The sequence below is a fragment of the Equus asinus genome, chromosome 2, assembly GCF_041296235.1.
Source record: "Equus asinus isolate D_3611 breed Donkey chromosome 2, EquAss-T2T_v2, whole genome shotgun sequence".
NCBI lineage: Eukaryota > Metazoa > Chordata > Mammalia > Perissodactyla > Equidae > Equus > Equus asinus.
In genome coordinates, this window is record NC_091791.1 from 135,688,305 (window position 1) to 135,709,227 (window position 20,923).

At 42.9% G+C, this 20,923-nt stretch overlaps 1 protein-coding gene and 1 long non-coding RNA gene across 3 annotated transcripts in view; both read right to left on the bottom strand.

Moving 5' to 3' along the window:
• The window catches only part of USP3 (ubiquitin specific peptidase 3), an 88,804-nt gene extending 72,962 nt beyond the window's left edge, over positions 1 to 15,842 (bottom strand). Inside the window, exon 1 of one of the 2 annotated variants that reach the window (XM_044764764.2) lies at positions 15,486 to 15,842. In XM_044764764.2, the coding sequence (XP_044620699.1) occupies positions 15,486 to 15,576 (91 nt within the window). In that variant the 5' untranslated portion in view covers positions 15,577 to 15,842. Of the gene's footprint in view, positions 1 to 15,384 lie in introns of both variants that reach the window. The other variant, XM_070500387.1, reaches the window with a different exon arrangement.
• A 1,410-nt stretch (positions 15,843 to 17,252) lies between these two features.
• On the bottom strand, positions 17,253 to 19,838 carry LOC139042347 (uncharacterized). The gene is made up of 3 exons (XR_011498995.1): positions 19,498 to 19,838; positions 19,236 to 19,386; positions 17,253 to 17,424 (listed from the first exon to the last, which is right to left on the bottom strand). It is a non-coding gene; the product is annotated as an uncharacterized lncRNA (long non-coding RNA).
• Positions 19,839 to 20,923: the final 1,085 nt, after the last annotated feature.

Here is a 20,923-nt window from a genome sequence, read left to right on the forward strand (position 1 = left end):
TAAAATTAAGTTATATTCAAAACATCAAATGAATGATATAAAAATATTCAATTTTAATAAGCTTATTTCAAAATTGATATAACTACTATAATCACCTGAATGTCAAAATTATTAAATTTTATATCTAATGTGAAAAATACTTTAGGAGGCAAATGCATTTTAGAAGCGCATTTTGAGGGGGCCAGTCCTGTGGCTGAGTGGTTAAGTTTGCATGCTCTGCTTTGGCGGCCCAGGGTTCGCCACTTCAGATCCTGGGCAACGACCTACGCATCACTCATCAAGCCATGCTGTGGTGCATCCCACACAGAAGAATTAGAAGGACTTACAACTAGGAGATACAACTAAGTATTGGGGCTTTGGGAAGGAAAAAAAAGAGGAAGATTGGCAACAGATGTTAGCTTAGAGCCAATCTTCCTCACCAAAAAGCATTAAAAAAAATGGTCAGGTTTAAAAAAAAAAGAACCACATTTTGAGAGATGTGCAAGGAGGTTTAGACAACTTAATAAGATGCTACTCAGATAAAACATTTAAGTACGGAAGCAACTTAAGTGTGAAAACCATACTGAAATATAGTAAACTCATTAAATCACAGCTCACCAATCTAATTGATCAAAATATACCTTGGGTATCTACTTTATTTAGTGTACTGTCAGTACATTATCAGTATGGCAATGAGTGAAAATGTCAAAATTCAGACCAAGAAAGAGGCTAAGGTCCTAATGTGAACTAGTCTATATTCCAATATCCACTACAATAGGGTTACAGGTCAAGTCATTTTAAAATGTATTTTAGGGGCCGGCCCGGTGGCACAGTGGTTAAGTTCACACGTTCTGCTTCTGGGCGGCCCAGGGTTCGACAGTTCAGATCCCAGGTGCGGACATGGCACCGCCTGGCAAAAGCCATGCCGTGGGAGGCATCCCACATATAAAGTAGAGGAAGATGGGCATCGATGTTAGCTCAGGGCCAGTCTTCCTCAGCAAAAAGAGGAGGATTGGCAGTAGTTAGCTCAGGGCTAATCTTCCTCAAAAAAAAACCCCAAAAAACTCCAATACTCTTTAAAGCAACACAACAAAAAATCCAGCACCCCAAGATATGAACTTCACCATGTCTGGCATCCAATAAAAAATTACTTGACATAGGAATAAGAAAGAAAAGGTGACCTTTAAAAAATTAATTAACTAATTAATTTAATTAAATATATTTTAATTTCTAACTTTTGCTTTAGCAAAGAAATAAATAGGAATCATTTCAAATCATACCAGACTTCATATGATATGGTGATATGGTGATCAGCTTATTTTTATGAACTGATAGGTCTAAACTTCTATCCCACATAATTCAGTTCTTCTTTATCCACCTTATTACCTGGTTCTCTTTAAGGGGTAATGTCCCTGGCTCTCAGAGACTAACGTTGAAGCCTGTTCTTTAGCCTACTTAAGTTCCCAACCTTTTCCATGTCAGGGCTTGCACTGAAAAAGATAACATCTGTACGGCAGACGATCATAAACTGAAGACGCTTCTCAGGGCCAGAAGTGATCCGCTTGGAGGATGCAGCCACCCTAGGGTGGGGAATCATCATCTCAACACATGGGTAATCCATTCGTGGCCCCTCTGATGGGAAGCTCTGCTAGCCAATCTTTTACATGGTTATCTAGCAATGCAGGAGGAGATCGCCCACCTACTCCAATGCCCACTTGTTAAAACAAAAGACTGGAAGTCATCAACCACTTGAGAGGGCCAGCAGCACTATCTGGGAATCTGAGATGCCATTCCTCTGACCATCTGCAATTTATAATACTCACTAATGCTCTGAGACCTATAGAGAAAACGGATGCCCAAATCCTTATTTCTAACCTATGTATAATTGTCTTGTCCTACTGCCATTCCGTACCCCAGTCAACAGTATAACATGAAGGAACGTAGTAAGAATCGAATTAGAGAAGTACCAGAAACAGCTGGGTCTGAGTACTCAGGTGGTAAAACAGCAGTGATGAGCAAGGACAGGGAACAATCAATTGCTTAAAATGAACCTGGATCCAGAGCATGTGATTAACTACTACTGCTACAAATGTTTCCAAGGCCACTTCCAGCTCTCTGATTTCAAGGTTTCCCAGACAGAAAAATAATTGAACTTTTACTCAAAATAGATTAATGCAAAATTTCATTTTTAAGTGATTTAACTCTCTGAATATGATCCATTTCTAATGCGGCAAAGCATTTTGCCCTAAAAACTGGATTAAAAATATTTCATTTAAAAATAGGCACCAAATTAAACATGGAAGACCAACTTCTCTCTTATTTCCTCTCCCTCCTAACATCCCACTAAAATGACAATAAAGGAATTAAACAGATATTAACTTACAAGGATGAAGAGAACATGCGAGGCAACCAAAGCAAACAAAAGATTTCAACATGTTTTTGGAAGTCAGAAAGAAGTTAGAGGAGCAGCAATAACCTCAGTAGTGCAAAGGAAGCTACAGCCTAAGTGCCCTCAGAGAAGAAAGGCGGCGAGGGGAGGGGGGCCCTCTGGGCTCAGGGACACTGGGCACAGGAGACAGCAAGGGTGAGGATGGGACTGAAAACAAGAGGGCCAAGGGCTGTGAGGCACAACTGAATCATGGAACTGCCTACACTCTGATGTCAGAACATACGCAGCCAGAGGGACAGCCCCCAGAGGGAAGACTGAAAAACTAAATAGTGCCAAAAAAATTCTCCAGACAGACATCTTGCGAGTCTTCGTCCGATGAAGAAGGCGGCCTGCTCCCTCAGCTCACAGTGAAGCCCTCTGTAGACAAGCCCCACTCTCTGACTGACCTCTTAAGTGCCTCCCTGTTATGTGAGACAGATCCTTGAAGAAAACCTCCAGTCAGAGAGAATGATTTTAACCAGAAAAAGAGGAACCCAGAGGAAACAGAAACAATGCAGGGAGCACAGGAAAACTTCAAAACAGACTCTCAAACCCTGGAGTAATAAGAGAAGATAACACAAAACAGCAGCAACAGGATGTATGAGAAAGCAACAGTCAGAAAAAGGAGGAAAAGCTCTTGAAAATTAAAAATGATTATCAAAAGTCAGTAGAAGGGAAGAAAAACATCAAGGAAATATCACAGGAACTGAAACCAAAAGGCAAAGGAATAAAAAGATAAGAAAGTTACAGGTTCTACCCGGACACCCAACATTCAATTAACAGAAGTTCCAGAAAGAAAAAAGTACAAATTAGGAGCTGTAAGTATGGGAGGATGAGTGTGCTATTAAACATATACGTAGATTGAAAGATCCCTTGAGTACCCATCACAATACAAGAAAAAGTACCCATGCCAAGACATTACGTCGAAATTTCAGGACACCAAGGATAAAAAGGGTATCCTAAAAGCTTCCAGGAAAAAGAATGAAAAGATATGTATGAAGGAACAGTAATCAGAAAGCCATCAGGTTTCTCAACAGCAACAATGGAAGCCTAAAAACAAAGGAACAAAGCTTTCATAATTCTAAGGGAAATTTTTTTTCTAACTAATATTCTAAAGCCAGCCAAGTAATCAAATATAAAGGTAGAATAAAAGTGTCAGACTTGGGGCCGGCCCCATGGCCAAGTGGTTACGTTCACGTGCTCCACTTCGGCGGCCCAGAGTTTTGCCAGTTCGGATCCTGGGCATGGACATGGCACTGCTCGTCAAGCCATGCTGAGGCGGCATCCCACATGCCACAACTAGAAGGACCCACAACTAAAAATACACAACTATGTACTGGGGGGCTTTGGGAAGAAAAAGGAAAAATTAAAAAATTAAAAATTAAAATTAAAATGTGTCAGAATTTCATGGAGTCAAAAAGTTGCCTCCCAGGAGTGGAGAGCTAAACGATGTACTCCAGCAAAACACTCTAACGAACCAAGAAAAAGAAAGATATGGGATCCAGGAAATGTGAGCACTAATACAAGAGAACAGCAAGGGAACCATAGGATAAAAACTGTCCAGTAGGCCTAGAGAATAATTAGTTCAAATGGGAGCAAAACGGCTCTGAGAAGGAGGTTTGCAGGAAAAAACAGTACTAAGAGATTATCTATCTGTTTAAGTGCTTGGAAAATAACATCCACAGACATTTGACAGATTTATAGGTACATGTGGGAGAGAAATGTGTAGAAGGTAAATCAAGCAATTTTTTTAAAGGCAGTTATTAACTCAAGGAAAAATAAAATGCTGGACAAGAAAGAAAAAGTAATCACCGTATTAACCAAAATTTGTAATCTAATTATAGTGAGAAATGGAGAGAGGGGCAGAAGGGAAAGTACTTCAAACACTAATGTCCTCATTTACTATAGCAAGATGGCAAGAGATAATGCCTAAAATTGATAAATTAGGAAATAACAGTTATTACTTAGAAGAATGCAGGTCAACATGAGAAAGAAAGCTAAACAGAGCTTGCAGCCATTGTCCGCGGACAGTAAGAATGAGGGTGGGGGGGAGAGAGACTGCTGTTCTATTTTAAACCTTTTGATACTACGACAACTGTGTATATATATTACTTTTAGAAAACATGGGTTAATCTTTAAAAGATAAATTGATACAACAGTCGTATCAATTTATGAAACTGCCCAAAGCACTTTATTCATCTTAAAAAAAAAGTATATCTAAAATCTATTACATGGCATAAAAATTACAATAGCAGTTTATCATTTGGAGCCAGACACTACTGAATCCCCTATATACTGCAAGGCTAATTTACGGAGCTAATGATATGTGTCCTCTAGTAGAGAATGTAATTTCTGAGCTGGCCAAAATTTGTCATCTATATGTTAACAGATCCAGATACCTACAGAGCCAGAAAAGAGAGGGCATCTGGTCCTGCTGACCTCCCACACAGAGGCAAATGCTGATCCATAAGGCTGGTCCCCTCACTGGCTCAAGCATTTTACTCTATTTTGAAATGGATTTCCGAAATCAGTTTTCAACATCAAAGGAAAACAACATATGGAAACAATGTGTATGAAACTACATATTCTCAAAAACTGCAATGCACTGAACAAATTTGTTATTATTCATTCTATCACAAACTCAGACTTGTTCAGACCTACTTTGGTGAAAAATACCTAACGAAGCTATTATGCTATACCTACTGCACCACTTCAGCTAAACACTGGAACTGTGCCCCTACCTCCAAATGAGGGGAACAGGTAGTGGGCAGAAGGATTAAAAATGCTAAAGCCAAAGCAGATTCCTAAATCAGAGCCAAAATGAGCCACTTTTGCCTTTGGAAGACCAGACATAAATAACTACAGAATAATTACCAGGAGTTTATACTGTTTCAAAAATAACTTCCCCTATGAAGCTGATTACATGGAGAATGAACACAAAAGCCATGAGTCACTTAAGAAAAATTCTGACATCCAATATTTCTATTTATTTAATATAGCAAAATCTGATGCAATTCCATGCTTTTGCCAACAACCTGAGTAAGCAAATCCATGGTTGAACAATCGTGAGATCTTCAAAAGAATGAATCAAGTCATAAATGTAAACACCACACAACTACTATTTCAAAACAGTTAAGTGCATGCAATATAAGAAAAGATTCTTATATATATGTTTTTATAGGAAGCACTCCCTCCCATAAATAAAATAATTAAGAGGTTTGGGGACCTCTTATTATCAAAGACTTTACTCAGAGAACAATAGGTTTAATATCTGCATTGTACAATTCTCTTTCTAGTTTTTTGTAGTTATATAATAAAGGTTAGTGTGAAAGCACAAAGCAGGGGAAAAAATTACCACACTTGTACTTACTGGTGTGCTGGGAAACTCTTTATTCTTTTAAAATCAATGGGACTACTCATGAAGAAATGGAAAGAAAAAAATATAAACTGGGCACATACTTCTACTCTGCTTAAAGGGCTAGATACCCAATATTACAGAAAACAGGCACTGCAAACTCTAACAGCTGTTCTAATTATTTAAAAAACCAAAAGATGGATTTTTTTTTACAACCAACAGGCATAATTTTAAAATCTGGCCCACATTTTCCCAAAAATCTCTATTAATTATTCAAAGAGAAAAAAACACACAAAAACCTGAAAAAATCTTCTTTAAAATGAGGCTCTAAAAAGACTATACACAAACACACACCTGAAATAACTGAAAAGAAATTGATGCAGTTAAGCTCTCAGAATTAAATTCTCATGGCCTGGGGTTTGGCCCCATGGCCAAGGGGTTAAGTTCACGTGCTCCACTTTGGCAGCGGCCCAGGGTTTCACTGGTGCGGGTCCTGGGTGCAAACCTAGCACTGCTCATCAAGCCACGCTGAGGCGAGGCGGCGTCCCACACAGTAGAACCAGAAGGACATACCACTAGAATCTACAAGCATGTACTGGGGACTCTGGGGAGAAGAAGAAGAAAAAAGATTGGCAACAGATGTTAGCTCATGGCCAATTTAAGAAACATATATTTCATGACCTGAATCTTGAGTTCTTGCAGCCACTTCATATGCATAAGGTAAAGCTTGAGTCCTTAGTTGTTGCAGAGCAATTTCTCCATTGTTAACACACCTCATTACTAACACTCAAAATAGTTCAGATGGAAACTAGAGTTAATCTCAGTTAAGTGAAAGAAAATTTACCGTGTGACACCAACATTAAAAATCACTCAATAATATGCATCAGCCTCAGAGTCTCTAAGTTACATATAAGTTCTTTTTAAAAAATATTATATCAGGGGGCCCGCCTGGTGGCGCACTGGTTAAGTTCACATGTTCCACTTCGGTGGCCCGGGGTTTGCTGGTTCGGATCCCCGGTGTGGACCTATGCACTGCTTGTCAAGCCATGCTGTGGCAGGCGCCCCACATATAAAGTAGAGGAACATGGGCACAGATGTTAGCTTAGGGCCAGTCTTCCTCAGCAAAAAGAGGAGCATTGGTGGCAGATGTTAGCTCAGGGGTAATCTTCCTCAAAAAATTTTAAAAATTTAAAAAAATATTATATCAGGACATTTCTCTATCATGTTATCTATCAATTATGCCAGGGAAACATTCTATCACAAAAATTGGTTTCCTAGAAATTTCAGCATCTTTATCCTTCAAGTTATTTTCAAAACTTCTGATCAAAATATTACCACTTACCATTCCAATATTGTGCAACAAATTTCAAAACAAAAGAATGGACAATAATCTAGTATTAAAAGAAAAAAAACGTGAACATAGTCAGTAAGGATAAAGATTTAAAGAAGCTAAAACAATAAGTGTACTACCTTATAATCGGCGAAATTAAACCTGCAGGAATATGACAGTTAATCACCAGCCGGCTCTTCCTGGTGATGAGATAGAACAAGAACAGTCCCTAAAATTAAGAGACTTCAGGGCGGGTCAAGGATAGACAGGCTAGCAGCCTTCTACAAAGCTGTCTTAAACCCAGCTGGGACAATGGAAATATCAGGACAGAACGTCTACTCAAAATGGACAACAGCCCACTGATAGAGCTCTTCAATCCTAAAGCAGAGTACAAAGTTCCCAGATAAAATCCCGTTGGTTATATCATCTTTTCAAAGATACAAGCTGGTTCATCTTAAACTCTGAACTCCCTCCTCAAAAGGGTCTTATAAAATTTAATTAGCCCGTATTTATTAATTGTGAAGCATTTAGCTAACACAAGCAGTAAGACAACAATAAATTTCATTTTCAACGTCCAAGTTTAACTCCAACAATAGTTTTCAGAATCTGAAATTGTGTTTCTAAGCTCATCTGCATTTTATACATCTGTAAATAGCATATATATACCTATTTTTCAGTCTATCTTGAGAGAGATCTGTTGTAAGCTCTGCAGTCTAAAAACTATAATTAACTTTTACAAGAAATACAATTGGAAAATCTTTGAATGTTAACTAAATGGAACCAAAAAGTACACTGCCTAAAAGCAAAGATTCAAATAACCTCTGAGCTACCAGAGGCAAAAGCAAAATTCCACATTTTAAGAATTCCCCACTCCCCCACCCACAACAAAACCCCTCCAAGAAGTATCTCTGCCAGAACCAAATGAAGACATGGGAGGGGGCAACTTCAAGAAACCAAGCACATCTTTAAAATAACCAAAAGCTAATTGCATTTTACCCATAGATATGTGGAGAAGGCTGGTTTTACATCTGTGCTAATGTGAATAGCAGCCTATAAAAAAATTAGATCTGACCTGTAACAAAGTTAAGACATTCAAAAACAGTTGTTTTCTTCCAATTGTATTACCAATTTTGTTCCAACTTACCTGCACTTTAATCAATAAATAGGAGGAAGAAGGGCTAATCAAATACAGAATTCTAAAATAAATTATTTTCAAAATGTGGAATTTAAAATGTATTTTCATGTCAAAAATCTTAAAGGAATTATTTCAAGTATGTTTCCAAACACTTAAAATCCTTCAGATTATCAAACATTAAGTTACTAGACAACAAAATAACGACCCTGCTTTTCAAAAGGCAAGCTAGGGGCCAGCCCTGTGGCCCACTGGTTAAGTTTGAGTTCTCTGCTTTGGAGGCCCAGGGTTTTGCCGGTTCGAACCCTGGGTGCGGACATGGCACTGCTCGTCAAGCCATGCTGAGGCAGCAACCCACATGCCACAACTAGAAGGACTCACCACTAAAAAGACACAACTATGTACTGGGGGCTTTGGGAGAAAAAGGAAAAATAAAATCTTTAAAAAAAAATGTCACCTTGAAATTTCAAATTAAAAAAAAATTAAAAAGCAAGCTAAAAGTATGATTTGAATGGTATTTGAATTTAAGCTTTGGGCTATCTCTAATACCCCCAAGCATCTTAAGCAATTCTCTTAATCTTTGTCTCAGTTTCACAATCTATAAAACAGGAAAAACTACAAGGATGGGTAGTTAATTAAATTAGTCAGGATTAAATGCTAGCAAACTGCTTTGAAGTTGCTTTACGTTGTTCTCAGTTCTCCTCCTACTCAGTAAAACTAATAGATGAGAAAACATCTGGAATTACTAGATACTAACAGCTGCAAACTCACAGCAGTTAAAAGATGATCTCTATTTACAAGTTTCTAAGTGAAAGTTCACTCAACAACTCCAAAAGATTTCAGGATACAAGTGCAATGAACAATTTTTAGGTAAATTTCCTTTCAGTCTGAAAGAGACCTACTCTTATATACATTCTCAAAACAGACTACTACAAATCGCAGAGCATCTTGAGAGGTCTTGGCAGTAAACAATTCTAGGTAAAATGAACAAGCTGTTACTGTTGTTGATGCTATTCTCAGCATTGTGAACTGTCAATCAAGGTAAGCTTCATCATAAATACACCCTCCAAAAAGTACCAGCCCCTGCTGAGAATCTAAATACTTCCTTCTGAGCCATCTGTCTAGGAAAGCTCTATTGAAACACCTAGAATGCACTTGCTCACACATCTAAAAGAGCTATTAATAAACATAAAACACTAAAACACATTAAACCATATACATTTTCCACTTCAAAAAACTGATAAACTACCTGCCCAAGTCTATTCTGACACCTAGGTGGAACACAAAATCCATAGGTAGGTGGGTCAGGAACTGCAGCTTAATCAAACGAGACTAGTAATTTTTTTCAAAGAAGCAAAAATATATAAAATAGCTCAAGAAGGGGGAAAAAGCTCAAAAAGAAAAAAACAAAAACTGAACAGGTTAGGGGGAAATGTACATGTAAATTACTCCTTGATGGAAGAGGGACTCAAATTTTAAAACAGGGATTTACTCACTGAGCTACAAACTAAATTACTCACTGTTCTGCTTACTGAGCTACAAACACTATGGAAACATAAGCATTTCTAAATCTAGTTTGAAGGATCCAAAATTAATCTATTATATTCCAGTGAAGAAGGAAATTGCATAAATTTCAATGAGGAAAAAGTAGGAGGTTAGGGGCCGGCCCAGTGGCGCAGCAGTTAAGTTCCCACGTTCCGCTTCAGCGGCCAGGGGTTCGCCGGTTCAGATCCTGGGTATGGACATGGCACTGCTTGGCACGCCATGCTGTGGCAGGTGTCCCACATATAAAGTGGAGGAAGATGGGCATGGATGTTAGCTCAGGGCCAGTCTTCCTCAGTAAAAAGAGGAGGATTGGCAGCAGATGTTAGCTCAGGGCTAATCTTCCTCAAAACAAAAACAAAAACAAAAAACAAAACACATCTAGAGATTAAACACAGCCTATAAAGGAAGAAAAAATAAATTGAGAAAGTAAATTTTTTTTTAAAGTAGGAGGTTATAAAAGCCTATGCCTAATGCTGTAAAAGCAAATAACGATGAGAAGCAATTATTTTGAGGATAAATGAATAACAGGAAACCGAAATAAGTAGTTTGAATTCTCCCCTCAACCTATCCCTTCTTCTGCTTAGGCTATGAAGGATATCCTTTGTATAGTACTAAGAACACTGTTTAGAAAATAATTTCTGATCAATGTGTCCAAAACTTCTTCACAACAGCAAAATATTAGGCTCATCCCCAGACTGTAGCCTTTTCAACAAACACATGGAACACATTCTAAATTCCAGCTCTTTCACATCTACTACCAATTATTTAGAGACTTTGGAAATGCGCTGAGGCTGCTTTAAGATTCTGGGAGGTGAAGGTGGGGGCAGAATACTGCCAGAAAAACCAGAAAGACAATTCCATTTGACTTAATCTTACAAATATTAGCAAAAAAAGGTTAAAATCTTCAGAAAGTATTTAAAATTCAAATAATCTTCAAAATTAATGTGAAAAAAGTATCACCTGTCCACTGATTTTGAACTGCCCCATCCACATTTACTACTAAAATGTCCACCTGCTCATCTGTAAACACAGAACAACAAAAGAATACAAATTCATTGTGGTAACAACATTGCAGATGGTCATTTGTTCACAATCCTGTCAAGGTTCACTTTAAAATACCAGGAGCAAGGACTGGTGAAAGCATTCCGAGGGGAAGCTCACTTACTTTGCATTTATTTTCAACATAAACTTAAAAACCATTTCAGCCATGCTATAAACGGAAGAAAGTTCTTCATTCATTAAGCAAATATTTACTGAGTGTCTTATTACATGCTAGGCACTTAATAAATACTTAATAGAAGGTACTAAAGAGCAGTAAATGCATTTGACCTACCGATGAACAAATGACTGATCCTATCTAGAAAATTTAGTCTACTGGGCACACAAGAGTCTTCTTTAGATGTAGGTTGTGACAGGAATATGATACAAAGTAACTGATCGCTCCATCAAGGTGATTTCTCACCTTTACCACAAGCTTTATCACAAATTACAAATTTATTACCTCTGACAAGGAATCAATAATCAGCACCTCATCCTACTAAACGGATCTTCAACAAAAGGTTTTATCTCCAAAACTGCAGAACATTTACTTAATTTACACCACTACACTTACTTTTCCTGGGTAGAGTAATGTGAGGGCAAGTGTGTAGTGAAAACTTAAAGAGGCATTCTCATCTCTTTGAAGAATTAATCAGGGAAAAATTCTCATGCCTATGCTATTAAAATATCTCCAATTTAACTGGTTATTCAACCTAAACCGCTGAAGTGCAAATGCTTGGTCTTTGGCTTTCCTTACTTATGAAAGAAGTCGTGTTTAGGTCATCTTTTTAAATAATTTGTGGGGTTTTTCCCCTGTATTTTGCCACCGGTTCAACTCTTTTACCCACAAAAATAAGAAATGCCCAAGCCTCCAGCTTCTGAAAATAACATCTGGTATGTGCACATAACAAAAACCTTGAGAGAATGTCCTAGTTTTTATTTAAAACTTTTTCATTTACAACGAGAACGCCTTTAGCAACGATTAGACATAAATCAGCTTTTACCTTATTAGGAGATTGCTATTTTCAACATTTACCTTAAACCACAACGTGGATTTATCTTCTAACCAGTTAGCTTCCTGTCTCTCCCCAATTAGATTAGACTGTAACTTTTTTGAGCCAGGGACTACTGGACCGCATGATCTGTTCCCAGATAATACATTTCAAAAACTCTGTAAGTCTCCATAAAGACATAAATGTTGCTAGCCCTAAGGACTTCTCTAATATTTTAAAGCTCTTTTAACAGGAGCAGGTGTCCTTAACTGTCCCTACAGTTATATATTAGTGGGTTCTCAAGGTGTGGTCCTGGACCCCTGAGAGTTTCCAAAACCCTTTGAGGGGTTATATGAGGTCAAACTATTTTCATAAATAATAATATGTTACTTTTATTGTTTACCCTCATTCTCTCACAAGCATGCAGTGGTGTTTTCCAGAGGCTACACGATTTGTCTCTTAGGAGACTGAATGCAAAAGCAGATATGAAAATCCAGCTGTCTTGTTTTCAGTTAAACCACAAAAAGACTTGCAAAAATGTAAAATAATTCCACTTTTCTAAGTTTGTTTTGAAAAGTATATTTTATATAAACTATTATTTATTTTAACAGGTAATGGACTTGTTATTTGTAAATCATTTAATAAATACCTATTTAAATTTTTCTGTTTTAATTTCTAACACAGCAAATATCAATAGACATAGGCTCTTTGGGTTCTCAATAAGAGTGTAAAGGGGTCCTGAGAACAAAAAGTTTGAGAACCACTGCAGTACACAATTATATAATCTAACACACAGTGCTTTCCAGAGATAAGAAGCTCAAGTTAATTCTGAAGGATAATTACTTCTTACACCCCCTAATCTTGTTGAGTAATATATCTTCTTGTAAAGCATAATTCAGCATAAAGCCAGTCTGTCGTAGGCCCTGTTTAACAGGCTTTAGATATTTAAGTATTCAGAGTCCTCTTTATAAAGATGTTCTGACCTGTAATACCACCTATTACTTGAAAAGTGTATAAGGTGTTTCTTAATGTTTTCACAAAAATTACCTTGCTCATCCTAACAGCAACCTGTGAAGTAAATGTGAAGTATTACCCTGTGTTACAGATGACATAATGAAACACGCTCAAAGGGAACAAAATCACTTGTCCAAGGATGTATTGCTAGCCAGTACAGCCTAGGATGTTGGTCTTTTGCAATTTGCTTGGCTGCCTTAAGGCTGTTTCACTGTGGTGTAATTGCAAGCTCCCAAAGAAAACAAGGCTAGGGCATTACTTTTATTGTCCCAGTGCCAAAACAGGGATTTTTCCCTCTTCAATAAGAATGTAATCAGACACAACACCCGGTCACAGCATTATTCAACACACTGGCTACCCTTCTGGTCCTCTATCAAAAAAAAAAAAAAAAAAGAAAGAAAGAAAAAAAATTCAAGAGTGTTGGGGAATAAATACCAGAATACGTAACACTCTAAGATGAATTAGTTAAGGACTCACAGATTTACTAATCATTTAATCATGAAACAAGAGGCAGGCAAGAACAAGATCAAGCTCAATACAGTAACACCAGATTATATCAATGAATGGATGCCAACAGGTTACAATGAGAGGCCAACATGAAATGAGTTCAATTCACAGAACATAAACAGAAGGCAAAAACTCACATAAAGTTGTGAAACGAGCTTTATTGGTTCTACAAATCGAAGCGCATGACTAGAACCACCCCCGGAAAGCAATGTCCGAGACAAACTTTGTTGCAAGATGCAAAGATGCCATCCTAGCCCTTGGACAGAAATCGCTCCTCCCCTAGGGTGAGACATACTAGTTTGTTCTTGTTATCAGCACAAGTCTCTTAGTTATGCACCACTTTAACTTAAGTTCCTCAACAGATACTCAGTTTTCTGCATCTCTTTTCCACACTCAAGTGGACTCCCTGATAAAGGCAAGACTGACTCACAACAGGATATGGACCACTTGCATAAACTCTTTTCCTTTTTTAGATGCATGTGCCCAGTGAGGCCATTTTGAAATTTGATGTGATTTTATCTAGAAAGAGCCAGAAGTGTGCTGTCAGATTTGTATCCCTCTAGTTTACTACAGATGGCAAGAGTAATTTCATCATTCCTCATGAGGTATGCTTTTCCTCGTGTTTACTTTGGTCAATTTTTTCCGAATCTCTTTGGGGGGGGAATTAAACGTTACAGTTACATCACCACAGCAATCGCTACAATTGTAGCTAACGCACCACCAACCAATTTGTAAAGCCATTTGATACACCTTATTTGTTGTTCCATGCTCAACATTCACCGTGGAAGATACGTTCGTAGGTAAGCTAATTTATACAAATTTCCAGCCCTCATAAAAGAATTGCAATACTGCAGTGTAAAACCAGTTAACCGGTTAATCTTTAAAGGCTTCATGCAGAAAAAGATAAAGCATCACACCTCTGAGAGCTCCAGGAAACTGCAGTTATTTCTATTCCTTATCTTAGGGCACATTTTTTTTTTGTGGCGTTACCTGTGTTTTCTCCAAGGACATAATCAGTATTTAAGAAGTAACCTGTCAAAAGTGTTAAGGCATTCTCTAAACTATCTTCTCGGTTCTGGCCCACGATGAGAAATGCCACACAGCTAAATCATACCATTGCTGTTTTCCTATATTTCTTCAAATAAACTTAGGATTTTTGAAATGCACAATTCAAATTTTACACTACCACCCATGCTACCACTGACCATCTCAAAGCTAATAAACAAAGACGCTAGCGGCGGCACCGGGCCCTACCAGGAAGTAATCAAAGCAGTGTGGCCGGTGCGATCCTAAGTCGCTAGAGCAAACAATAAGAGGGCACTGGGGGTTCCCAGGGGCCCGGAGAAAGGAGTTAAGATGCTTCAGCAACGCAAAAGCATTACATAAACCTAATAACTGTTCTACAGCACATGAACTCGGGAATCCCGAAGCAATTTCAGACAACCCAAAAGATCTGAAGGGCAACTCGAGCCGCCCCTCCAAAGCAGCTGCTGGCTCAGCCTCCCGAGCTTTTCTGCCCGCAGCCTGTTTTCAAACTTCACCCTCCCCGGCTGATGAAAGACTCCGACCTCGGCCGCCCGAGTTCCGAGCGCCTCTCCGGGCTCTGGGCTCTCGCTGGGAGTAGATCGGGTCGCCCGAGCCTGCGGCGAAGGGAAAGGAAGCGGGGCCGGGGCAGGCGGCGGAGTGCCCCCGCGCACCCCGCAGCCCAGACAAAGCTGCGCCCAGAGAGCAGCGCCCTGCCCGGCCGGTCGAGGAGGGGACGCAACTCGCACGTGCGGCAGCCTTGTGGGGGCCGGACACCCGCCCCCACGGCCCGCGACCCCGCACCAGCGGCGAGCACAGCCCCCGGGCACGGCGGGGCGGGGCCGCGCGCGGAGGGCCGGGGTCCCCGCCCGCCGCTGCCCCCACGCGCTCGGGGCCCCGCAGGCTCCCGCCCCTCGCGGGCCTCTCCTCCGCCCGCCCGGCCGTCGGGCCGCGGGAAACAAAGGAGCCGCCGCCGCTCCGCCCGCCGCGCCCGCCTCAGCGCGGACCCCTCGCCAGCCGCCGGGCCCGGCTCGCCCTCACCTCTCCCCGAGCCCGCGCGCCGGCCGCCAGCTGCCCCTAGACGGCAGGCCCGGCGGAGCCGGGGCCTCGGGTGCGCGCAGGCCGCCCGGGGCCGCACTCACCGCTGCAGCACCAGGACGACGGGGAGCCGTTGGGGAACTTGGCTGAGTCCGGAGCGATGCAGACGCTGGAGCTGAGGTGCGGACACTCCATGGCCACGAGGAGGGCGGCGAGGAGGACCGAGGCTCCGGGACCGGGCGAGGTGGGGGCGGCGGGACTGCAAAGGCTCCGTCTGGTGCCGCTCCTCGCCGGGCGCTCGGCCGACGGCGGCTGCGTCCCGAGCCCTTGCGTCAAAGAAAGCAAAGGCTTCCGGGCGCCGGGTTTTCCCACCCGCCGTCTCCAGGAGCCCCGCTCCGGAGAACGTGGAAATCCGGGATCCGGGTTCTACCGCCACCCCTAGGCTGGGGGCTTCCGTCTTCCTAAACCGGCCCCGCCCCGCCCCCGGGCAGTCCCCGCCCCCAGGCCCGGCCCCGCCCCCATCCGCTGCCGCGGGGTGGCGTCCCGGCGCACGCGGGCGGGTGGCCCCGAGTCAGGCTGAGCAGGGAAGTGACTTTCCCAACTCCGCCGCCCCGGGCGGCCGCGGCTTCCCCCTGCCCCGGGAAGGGTGGGGCGCCGAGTCCGGGCACGCCGGGCCCGGCCGCTGCCTTCACCGCGGCCCGGCGAGCGCTCGCAGTCAGGGAAGACTGATCCTGCGAGTTGTGGTCGTCCGTCTGCACGGTGGTAGAAAATCTGGCCTCTCAGGAAAGTGTGAAGAAAAAAATAAAAACCTCTCGGGCCGGCAGGCACTTTCGCCCCCGTTTTACACAAGACACAAGCTCAGAGTGGTTAAGGGCCTGGCCGCTGGTGGCCCAGCGGGCTGTATAGGTCCAGGAGCAGTCCTGATTTCGTGTTCTGCTCCCTGCGACAGGTGCGATACGGACCCGCTTCTAGGTTCTGAACACCTGGCCCTAGCCAGCCACCTGGGTGCTGCGTGGCTGGGCCCGCGGGGGCGCCCACGAACGGGGGTTCAAACGCTGTCATTGTGGCTCACGATGTGCGTCACCTCGAGCACGTGGGCGAACTTCCATACCGCCCCCACCGGTGGAAGTTTAAGTGAGATAGACGAAACCTGGGTTTGCTGAGCTCAAGGTCCCGGTCACCAGGTGATAAAAAGGGAAAGGGATGTAACGTTGGTTAAACACCTTCTACTGTCTCCTAACCGGGCACTTTACATACAATACCTCATTTAAACCTCGCAGCACCCTGCCAGCTGCAGTTACCTTCTGCTTTTTACCTCGGGGGAAACTGAGTCCGTAATTGGTTAATCCGTGCGGGGAGTGGATCCCCTGCTCTCTGACCTCTTTGTAGAAAGGGTATAGGGCAAGCCTCAAGGGGCCGCTTGGGCACGCATTACACCCGAGCTAGCCTGCGCTCTCTCTGGGGCACGGCCTTGAGGACGTCCTGGGCTATTACAAGTACTGCCTCAAAGTTGGGGCTCCTTGTAAAACCCGGAGAAGGAGCAATAGGGCCGGGAGGCGAGCCGGTGCGGGGGGAGGGTGGTGCGGAGGCTGATGTGGCAATCCTGCGGGCAGGGCGAGAGGAGGAAGGAAGGTCAGGAAATGATTAACCGGGCTGGGCCGGGTAGTGGTTAGAGCAGGGCACCTCCCCGCAGTGCAGTCCTGGAGCAGCCCAGGGACTCCCCCTGGGTCACTTCTCACGCCTCCCCACCCCCCCCCCCCACAACCCCCGCCGCCGCTCGGTTTCTTCCGCACAGTCCTCTGCCTAATGGTGTCCAGTCACCTGGGGCATCTCTGCCCACCCCAGTAATAGTTCAGAGTCGACGATCTTTTGTAGCTTTCCAAGTTTTCTTTCATTGCTGTTAGAGCAAGCCCAGGTCTAGGGATTTGACGGCGGTGAGGACTTGTGGAAAGTGCAGCTCTCAGCTTCTAGCTCTCTTGCCTACTTGATGGCCACCTTTAGCAAGTGTCTTTAGTCCTCCCAAGCCTTTTTGGATCTGTAAAACTGCGAAAAAAATAATACTTATCTCTCAAGGCAGATGTGAGAATTCATGAGAATTGCCACCACTTAGTAGGTCGCCAATAATTTATAGTTGTTTTTTTTTTTAACGACAGCAGGTGAGGGCATAATTCCCCAGGAAGGGGGTGGATAAACAATATCTGACCTTCGCTCAAGCTCTTCCAGCCCTCTCCTCCTCTCAACTGACTTTTCTTTCAAGACCTGGCTGGACCAACCTCTGTTTCCCTCTGGACACCTACCCCGATTTAGTATCCATACCCGCTCATTTAGCCATGGAGCATGCCCTGACTCCTGCCACCATGTAATGTTTCTTTTTTCACCCTCTCAGAGACTCAATTTCCTTATCCTCTAGACCTCATCTTAAACATCACTTCCTCCCACAGGCCTTTCCTGACCCTGATCCACCCCCAGGTTACGTCCAGGTGTGTGATGCCCTTGTCTGCCCACACACTCTGCCTTTTTAAAACACTCTTCATGCATGTAATTATTTGTTTAATGTCTGTCTTCCCCTTGGAGGTCCATAAGAGTAGCAAACAAGTCTGCCTGGTTTCCTGCTATATTCCTAACATAACATGTGGAACACGGAGGGCGTCCCAAAATGTTCAATAATGAATGAGTGAGTGATCGATTAGCAATGTCTACCATGAGCAGGCGCTTAAGAAGTGACCCAATAAGTGCCAGGTATTTGCCTCCCCCCAACCCGTGATCTCTAAATTTCCTTGCGGCTCTAAGTTTACGATTTTTAACGACATCAGGAATGTGAAAGCACCTTGTAAGGTGTAAACTGCTAAAAAAAGAAAAAAACTTTTTTTAAAAAACACCTTTTTTTTCCCCCTTCTCTCCCCAACCAGAATAAAAACCCCTCAGAGCAGGGACACTAATTTAGTCATCCCCGACTGCTATAGTCCCCAGAGGCAAACCACGACTATCACGCAGTCCAGAGAAGCTGGGCAAAATCGGAGAGGCCCTGCTGGAGCTTTCACTAAATTTCCCTAAAACATAGGCAACTTTCCTGTGTCTTCGAAAGTTTTCATAATAAAACATCTTTTTTAGGAAAAAAAAATCTCGCGGTGAGTAAATGTGTCAAACGGGGTAAGACCACGGGCACACTGGGAAATCTGCATTTCAGGTCTTCAGCTACATTTAACACAACGTTCGCTTTTTTGTTCTTGGTCCGCATCCCTCTGGCACTGAGGAGCTCTGACATACATACCAGCGAGCCCTGGTGGGGATGCGCCAGCCTCCCGCTCCGGCGCTGGGGGACCGCGCGGCCGCCGGCGTTCCCCACCCAGCCCGGAAGCGGGGGTCGCTCCAGCCCAAAGCGGCGGGCGTGTTTTAAAAGTTTGCATCTTTCGGAGGAGAGGAATGCACAATTTCAACCATAATAGCAGATGTTTCTCTTCTAAAAGAGATATATACATTCATAAGTGGGGGGGGAGCGGCTGAGGGGGAAGGGGGAAGGTCATGCGTTGCCAAGGGAACCAGGATCACGAAAGTTCTTAAGGTTGCTGTGACCTTCCCCTACCCTCAGATTTGAGACTTCTGGTAGATTCGGTGGTCCTTAAGCAAGGATTACAAACTGGCCAAGCCTAGCGAAGACTAGCTCTGACTATCCCCACTCAGGCAAGGCTTATTGGAAGCACCCAGAGAGCTGGATTCGTTATTTACCTTAGAGATTTTTCTAGGAGCAAAGCCTCCTTGGGGAACCAAAGTTAGATCTCAAGGAGGTTTGGTGAGTATTCAGAAGGAGGGGAGGCGGGTAGGAGCGGCCGCTCAGGGAGGGACTCTTGTATCACCTGGTTTGATTTTCCAAGCGGCACTTAGCTGATACTTCCTTGCTTGTTTCCTTATTTGTGTGTTGTCAGTCTCTTCCATGAGAACAGAGACTTTGCCAGTCCTGTTCATTGCCTGATTTCCAGCTCCTGGTACACAGCCGACCTGTAGTAACTATTTGTTGAACGACTAAATGAATGAAGGGCGGTGGTCGTCAGCCAGCCAGCCCTCACTTCCGCCCACAGGAATACCCACATTGGCATTCTCCCACTCCATTCCATTCACCTCTTCCGCGTTATCTCCCTGCCCCAAATTCTTCAGCGGCTCCCCATCTCTGGCAAGATAATATCAATCGGAAACCTGCTGACATCACAGTCACCTGTCCCTTCTCTTTCACTAAAGCTAGTTTTTTTTTTTTTTTGCTACTGTTCCAGCAGTACCTAAAATAGTTCCCTCATTATAGAAAATGTGCTGTCTCACGCCTCAGGGTCCACCCCCACCTCTTTCCTTTCTACCTGGCCAGCTCCTACTCCTTCCCCAGGAAGCAAATAGCCTCCTCAGGGAAGCCCTCCATCACTCACGAAAACCAGCGGCTAAGCCTCCGCCCCCGCAATCCCCGCCATTCTGTCGAGGCAGCTTGTCACGTGGTGCTGTTATTTTTCTGTTTACGTTTCAGTCTCCCTTGAGAACAGATGGTTTTCTTTTCGTCTGTGAATCCTAGGCACCTAGTTCAGCAATTGCAGCTATTTAAAAAATTATATTTGTTGATTTAATGTTAGATGTGCCCCTTTTGAAAGTAATTACATCAATCGTTATGTATAATGGTTTCCTAGGTATTCACAGAAAGCCCTTCAACTATGTAAGAACAGAAACTTACCTTTATTGGGTCCCAACTAGGTGCCAGATATTATATCAAATGGTTTTCATTTCTTCTTTAATTCCCACAACAAACCTGAGAGGTAGGTTTTATCAACTCCATTTTACTGATGAAAGAGCTAAAGCTCAAAGAAGGTTAAAGAATTGCGCAAAGTTACAATTAGTAATTGGTCTTTTATCAAAAGTGATAGAGTTTCACCCTACATACACACTGTCAGCTAAGTGATTTTGCAGTATTATGTGGGGGTAGCTGAAATTCCTAATAATGAAGACTCTTAGGGACCTCAGAATCGGAAGAGCCTTCTGATTAGTAAAAGAAAGAATCATTTAGGTTCAGCATTGCTGTAATAATCATTGTATCATCAACATCTCAATTTGTATTGCTTTTAATGGTTTCTTCTTTATCACTGGAATGTGAACATCACACACTTTCATGAAGGAGATGAGAGATTCTCTTGTTTAAAGACCCACTTTGCCAATAAAGCACTGACCGATTAAGCAAAACAGTGTGACTCTAGCACGAAACAACTCTGACAGTGAAGGATCACTTACTTGTCTCTCTGGGCCCCAGTCTCCCATCTGTAAAATCAGGGGGTTGAACTAAATGATCCCCAAGGGCCTTTCCAGAGTGAGCATCCAGTAACCCTGTGATAGCTCATGGCCACCCAGTGAGACGGGCAGAGGCCAGACGGTCCTTGTGTCCTGTGGCAGAGGCTGCTAACTGTGCACTCCAAATCTGTTTTCTTTTCCTCCTGGGTTCGCAACTAGAAATTTCTCAGCTTCCCTTGTCGCTAGGTGTAACCATTTTTAGTCAATGCAGTCTGAGCAGAAATTG